Genomic DNA, 7610 nt, shown 5'->3' on the forward strand with positions numbered 1-7610 from the left:
AACCCAATAATCTTCAATTACCCAATAATAAACTTGAATAATAAACTTGAACAATAATTAAGGAGAGATTAATGTGTAATTTGTGGAAAGATTAAAGAGTAATCTATTCTAATCTACTCCTAATATAATCTAAAGAAGGATTTTCTACTCTAAAAAACTTGTGTTAAAGGATTATTACAAATGGGGTATTTATAGTGGAAATTAGGTGGATGCATTAGGGTTAACTAAGGGTTAAACTAGTAATTACACTTTTGAGATTTGAGCAGGGAGACTCCGGTATTTTTCGAAGGAAGGGCGTCTTTCACGGAGCTTGAAGAACACGAAAATTGCTGTAAAGGAATCCGTGCGTATTGGAGTCGGGACGGGCGGATTCTGACTGGGGGAAACGGGCGGATTCAGTTGAATCCGGGCGGATTCTGAAAATGCAATCCGGGCGGATTTGGGAGAAGACGCACGGATTGTAGTTCACGTAGAAAGGAAAAGTTTCCTGTCCAGGAATACGCCCGTCCCGAGCGAAATATGGGCGTCCTGGGCTTCAACCCGAGCGGGTTGAATTTGACCCGAGCGGGTTGAGCTGTATCTTGAGCTAGGATTGTAAAACGGACGTCATTTTCTCATCCGGACTCCTATTGGAGTGATTCAAAAGCATAGATCACTTGTTTTTTCGACGCCGTTCCATCTAGCATACTTTCAGTGCCAAAGGAGCAGCCCTTGCTTCGGTTTTCGAGCGATTTCTTCTTGTAATGCCTTCCCTCTCGTCATTCTTACTTTTAACCCTTTGATCCCTCTATATACACTTTATTCCTACATCTTTGGTCATCATTCTTGCCTTCTCTTCATACTAGTCCATATAATATCATCAATAAGCTTCCAAATATGCACGAAAGACGGGAATTTCCGCCTTATTATCTCCTTTTCTACAAAACATATGAAATGCGATAGAAAAGCAAATAGGAAGGTTTTGACGGATAAAATGGCCATGAAATGCTATAATAGTATGCAAAATAGGCTCAATTAGGGGACTAAATGTGCACAAATAATGGTCACATCAATGTTAGTTGCATCATGGCATATAGTTGCATTTAGGAAAATTTTTGTGAATACATCTATTTGGGAAACTTGACAAGTGTATATAAGGCCCTTGTAGATACTTTTTCTTCTTAAAACTTTGCTTGTTAGAATACTTGTAAAACACCCTAGGATGTGTCATGCTAGTATCCTTTGACCCATGGATTAAGGCCTAGTCAAGAATACTTTGTGGTGTGATAACTTCTTGGCTACCGTTTATTCCAAGGTCACCCTTAAAACCATGCAACCATCATCCATATTCTACCACATTTTGTCATCAAAGGGAATGGGCACAAAAATTGTTCAAAATTTGAGTTCAAGAATTGAAATGAAAAGTCAAAAAGTTTGCAAATGCATCAAAAGAAAAGAGGAGTAACAAAAATTAAAACTCCTATGCTTCAAAAATAAGCACCCTCACTACAAATGGGGTAGCTTTGAAAATGTTCAAAAAGAAATGCAAAAATTTGAAATTGTCAAGTGTTGAAATTGACAAACATCAAAGAAATGGCAAAAAGCAATGTTCTCAAAATGTCAAATGCCACAAATTGGGGAGAAAAACAACAACAAAAAGCAAACTTCCATATGAAACTCAAGTTCTATTGATCCCTTTTCCATCGTATCCACTTTTGTGCATGGTAGAGAAGGGACGGCCCTTCTTCTTGTCTAGGCAAGAAGGGGAATTCCGCGATCCTCCTGTATTTCTAACACCATAGCGAGACTACTCTTGACGAAAGCATTTAACGATTGAGGACAAATGTACCCTAGCTTGACACAACTTGGAGGTGACTTATTCGTATCCTTCTAGGCTTAGTAGTTTGAAGAAACCATATCTATGATGGAATGTGTACCTTTAGATTGCTTACCCTTTAGATAATTTCCGCCACTTAGATGAGGAAATTAGCTATTCATTTTTGTATATGCATCCATTACTTGTTTTGTGTGCTTTAATGCTTGGATGTATCACCATTTTGGCAAGCCCCACCTTGCCTTGCAAGAAGGCATCCTACCTCATGGTTGTCTTGTTGTGAGTTGAAGGGGCGGAGTGAGACCCGCTTATTGTCTCACATCGGCTATATTAGTAGGTTAGTTTGAATAAGGGTCCTAGTTTTTGTCACCTGTTTACTCGGGACGAGCAAAGGTTTGGTTTGGGGATGTTTGATGTGACTCATATTTGAGCATATTTAGTCCTCGAATTAGCATCGTTCCTGTACTTTTTTTTTTTTTTTTTTTTTTTTTTTTGGTAAAAGGTAAGTATATTGATATCAACAAAAGAGGTACATCATCCCGTATATGAGAGTATTTGAAGTATAACTATGAAAGACTGAGAACAAAAAAATACAAAATTGAGCAACACTAATGATGAGCTAATTGAAGTAGCCAAGAACGATCCCTAGCAACCACAACAGATTGATTACGAGCCCAGAAACGTTGGAGAACATCCTTGAGAATCTGCTGACAAATTTTCCACGGCCTAGCAACATATTGTTCCACCCGAGCCTTATTACGAACTTTCCAAATATGATATGCAAGGCTAACATGACAAGCACTAATTAAACTTCTCTGCAATTTACTTCTTCCTCCACCCATTGAATACCAATGACTCAAATTTTCTGGGACAAAAGTAACACCAAGCATAGACTGGAGTATGGTCACACATTGATGACTGATAGTACACTGGTAGAATAGATGAGCATGACTCTCCACAGCAGCAGTACAAAGGTAGCAGCTATTAGTCTGTCCAAATCCCATATTCATAATTCTATCTTGAGTAAGGAGCCTCTGTAGCTGAATAGCCCAGTAAATGAATGAGCATTTAGGAACATTAAGAGGATTCCAGCAGGTAAACCGCCAAACCACAGGAGGTTGAGGTTGTCTAAGCCACTGATAACCCTCAGCAACAGAGTAGGACTGATCAGAGTTCAACCAAAGATCATTAGAATAGGCTAGTTTAAAAGGAACCATAGTGTGAGCAATTTTCTTCCATGTCCAACTACAATCATCAGGAGGATCATAGTTGGACCAATGTGTGCCTTTCATATACACATGGTTTATCCACTTGACCCATAAATGGTCCTTTTTACTAGCCAACCACCAGATATACTTACCAATTAGAGCTTTGTTCCATAGTTTTGAATTTTTGATACCAAGCCCACCTTCAGCTTTGGGAGTACAACAGCTTTGCCAACTAACATTTGGAGCTCTTTAATAAGCATCCTTGCCACCCCAAAGATAATTCCTACAAATGGAGTCTATTTTATTCATAATCCCATTTGGAATGATAAACATGCTAGACCAATAGGAATGAAGACTAGTGAGAACAGAGTTGACAAGGGCCAATCTACCAGCATAAGAGAGATGCCGAGTACCCCATGATCTGATTCTTGCACAAATTCTATCAATGAGTTGCATTCCATCATTCTTAGACAATTTCTTTGAGGAAATGGGGACCCCCAAATATTTAAAAGGGAGGGATCCCTTCCTAAAACCTGAGACTTGGATAATATCTTGCATAACATCAGGAGCAACACCATTGAAATAGATATCTGATTTAGCTTTGTTGAGGCATAAACCACTTGCCTTAGAGAAAGTAGAAAAAGCCTTAAGAAGCCACATGATAGAGCTAGAATTACCCTTGGAGAAGAGAAGCAAATCATCAGCAAAAAGAAGATGGTTTAACTTAATAGGCCCACACAAAGGATGGAATTTAAAGTCTTCCTGCTCACCAACCACATTCAAGATTCTTAAGAGATATTCCATGCAAAGAGTAAATAGAAGAGGAGATAATGGGTCTCCTTGCCTAAGACCACGTTTACCCTGGAAGAAACCAAAAGAATTACCATTGATAGAAAGAGAGTATGCTGGAGTGGTAACACAGATCATGATTTTAGCAATAAACTCCTGAGGAAACTTTAAAGATTGGAGCATACTCAGAAGGAAATCCCACTCAACCGAATCATAAGCCTTCCTAAGATCAATTTTAAGAAGGCACCTAGGGGATGCAGCCTTCCTGTTATAAAGCCTAACCAATTCTTGACAAATATGTACATTTTCCACAATTTGTCTACCTTTAATAAACCCACCCTGATTAGAGCTCACAATATCAGGGAGTACCTCACTCAATCTGTTACAAAGAAGCTTGGAGATGCATTTGTAGAGGGTATTACAGCATGCAATGGGTCTGAACTCAAGCACAGTTGAGGGGTGATCACATTTGGGAATAAGATAAATAATAGTAGCATTCAGTCGTTTCAAAAATTTTCCAGTTAAGAAAAAATCCTTGACAGCAGCACAAATATCAGCTCCAATCATTGGCCAAGCATCTTTAAAAAACTGACTTGAAAAGCCATCAGGGCCAGGAGCTTTGTTGGAAGGAATTGAGAAAAGACAGTCCTTGATTTGATGATCGATGAATGGTTTGGTTAAAATATTAGCATGAACATCATTCACCAGGCTACCTCTCCTGACAGTAGGAATATGGACAGGAGAAGTGACCTTACTACTACCCAAGAGTTCCTGATAAAATTCCAAAAAGGAGCTCTCAATGAGGACAGGATCAGTATGAAGGTTACCATGAATATCAGATATGCTAAGAACTTTGTTATGCATATGACGGGCTTTAATATGTCTATGAAAGAAGGCAGTGTTCTCATCCCCTTCCTTAAGCCATTCAACCTTAGCTTTTTGTCTTAAAAAACTCATCCTAGCTTTATGCAGAGTAGTATATTTCTGAGCAACATCTTTCTCAGCAGCTACCAGGTCCTGATCCAAAGGAGTCTGGATATTATCTAATAACAGCCTAGCCAGATCAGCTGCCTTTTCAATATCAGAAAATTTAGCTCTATTAAGCTCCTTCAAAGGCTTCTTGAGCCATTTAAGCTTGGAGACCACTTGAAACATTTTACACCCCAAAATAGGTTTCTCCCATTCATTTCCAACAATAGTAAGAAACTCAGAAGCTTGTCCCAACATATTGAAATATCTGAAATGAGATTTCCTGATAGGTCTATCCAATCTTCTATAACAAATACATGGATTGTGGTCAAATAGACCTTCATTTAGGAAATAAGCATAAGAGTTAGGGTATAAGGAAAGCCATTCATGATTGATGAGAAACCTATCAATTCTGGAGTATACCCTAGTATTAGAATCCTGCTTATTGTTCCAAGTATAAAAGGAGCCCTGAGCTTGAATATCCACTAATTCACAATACTGAAGACACTACCTGAATTCCTCAAGTTCACCCCACATAACAGTGCGGCCTAACCTCTCATTGAAATGCAACACATTGGTGAAGTCCCCACTCACACACCAAGGACCAGATAAGGAATCCTTAATAGTAGTCAGATCATACCATAGATGAAGTCTATCACTATCAGAGTTAGACCCATAGAATACTGTAAACCAGAATTTCTCACCAGCATTAAGATCCTCCACAGCAACAGTAATTTGTTGATCAGAAGCACTCACCATTTGGACATTAAAAATCTGAGGAAGCCAAATGATCCAAATTCTCCCCCCAGGATGATGCACATTATTATTAATACCATACCACCTATTACCAATATTATTCAGCACCAAATTGAAATTATGACTTTTGACCTTTGTTTATACTAAACCATAAAGGCCAATTTTATTTTGATGTAAAAACCATTTAATATCACATTGCTTATTTATATTATTAATACCACGAACATTCCAGCACCCAAGATTATCCATGTTCAATATTTATCTGAATAGAGTCAGTTCCCCCTTCCTGTTGTACCCCAGCCTGGATAAGCTCATTAGTGTGTGGTTGTTGAATAGGAGATGGTGGAGTAGTAACAATTGAATCAGGAGGTTTAGTGGGAGAGGCAGGAGGAGAGGTAACTACAGAAGCATAAGTTGTATCTGCTGTAACTATTCTCCCACCTGACTGTACCACTGGACTCACAGGCACAGCAACTTTAGGAGGAGACTTATGAGTGGGAGCAGCAGGCCTTACCACTGGCCTCCAGACCTGAACCTGCTTAGGCACCACTTGACTCACAGTTTTCTTCCTACACACAATCTGATGGTGACCAATACCCTTACAAAGAGAACATATCAAAGGCTTCCATTCATATTCAACCAGGACAGTTTGTTGGTGGCCATGTTCATCATTGAATATAAGCTTATCCGGGAATTCTTGCCCGACTTTAACCTCAACCAACAGCCTAGCATATCCCAGTCGAGTTTTATCAAGAGTAGCAGTGTCTGCCTTAATGTATTTGCCCAGCAGAGAGGCTAATTTAGACAGACATTGTTCACCCCAAAACTTGAGACCTAAGCCACATAAACGTACCCAAACAGGAACATATTGCACAGGAGACTTATGAAGAGTAGCAGATTCAGTCCAAGGCTTGACAATAATAGGTTTATTATCAAACATTGGGAAACCCTGCTGTAAGACCAGATCTTTACATTCCATCGTGGGAAACCTCACTAGAAAAACACCATTAGGAAGGAAAGATATTTTGTCATATTTGTATTTTCCCCAAATTCTTTTCACATGACCAGAAATGAGTTCCCATGGGGGATTGCTCCCTAACACATAACATATAACAACAGTATTCCAGTATTCAATTTCAGGTTTAACATCCTCAACAGTAAACTGAAGAATAGTCGAAGAAGAAGAGGGGACAGAAGGGGATTTCTTACCAACTGTAGTCCATCCTTCTTCAGGGATTGCCTCATCTTCCTCACTACTTAATTCACTCGCATCTTCAACAATAACTTCTTCAATCGGTTCAACAATAGACCCAAGATCAATTTCTGGAATCCCAACAATTTCATTGACTGATTTTGTACCTTTGGCATCCGCAGAATTTGGAACACCAGACGAACTTGCTTGATCCATTGGAGAAATATCTAGATTATGATTAGGAATTTGAGTAAATGAAAGTCTAATACGAGCTCTTGATTTAGATTGTAGTGTTTTTTGATTAGTTTTACGAGATTTTTTGGAAACAGCTTTCCTTGCCATATTGCAATGGAAACCCTAGAATCCTAGAGAGAAGTCAGAGAAACCTCTCTCTAAAACCTCCATTTTTTTTTGTAAATATATATCTCGTTCCTATGCTTTATAGTGCATAATTAGGTCATTTATGAGGTTTTGTTTCCTTGGTAGGAGAGGAGTGCAAACCTTGCATTTACATGGCGAAATGGAGCTAAATTGATCGCATCTAATGACCAAGCATCAAAGGGAAGACGATACTAGAAGGGCTATGAAGATACTAAAGTAGATTGGGCAATGATGAAAGGATCCTTGCATCCCCAACAAGATCTCTGCGGGTTGTTGAGGATTGAAGAAAAGAGAAGTGTCTGACCCAGGAACCGAGCGGATTGCAAGCAATCCGAGCGTCTCCCTGCACAACAACCCGAGCGTCCTGAGCTTAAGATGCTCGTCTTGAAGCCCTATGATCCGAGCATCTCCCCTAATGATACAAAGGGATCTCCTGACAGAAACCACCGTGCCAGCTTCCAAGCCGCTCGAAATGAGCATATCTATGCGGGACTAGCAAAAC

The 7610-nt window shown here is 39.3% G+C and overlaps 1 protein-coding gene across 1 annotated transcript; it reads right to left on the reverse strand.

The window, feature by feature from the left end:
- Positions 1–2421: 2421 nt before the first annotated feature.
- Positions 2422–5538, reverse strand: LOC141602069 (uncharacterized). Its single transcript, XM_074422379.1, has 3 exons — positions 5291–5538; positions 3555–5083; positions 2422–3227 (listed from the first exon to the last, which is right to left on the reverse strand). The coding sequence occupies exons 1-3, from the start codon at positions 5536–5538 to the stop codon at positions 2422–2424; spliced, it is 2583 nt and encodes an 860-aa protein (XP_074278480.1).
- Between the last annotated feature and the right edge of the window lie 2072 nt (positions 5539–7610).

This window comes from Silene latifolia, chromosome 9 (assembly GCF_048544455.1).
Source record: "Silene latifolia isolate original U9 population chromosome 9, ASM4854445v1, whole genome shotgun sequence".
NCBI lineage: Eukaryota > Viridiplantae > Streptophyta > Magnoliopsida > Caryophyllales > Caryophyllaceae > Silene > Silene latifolia.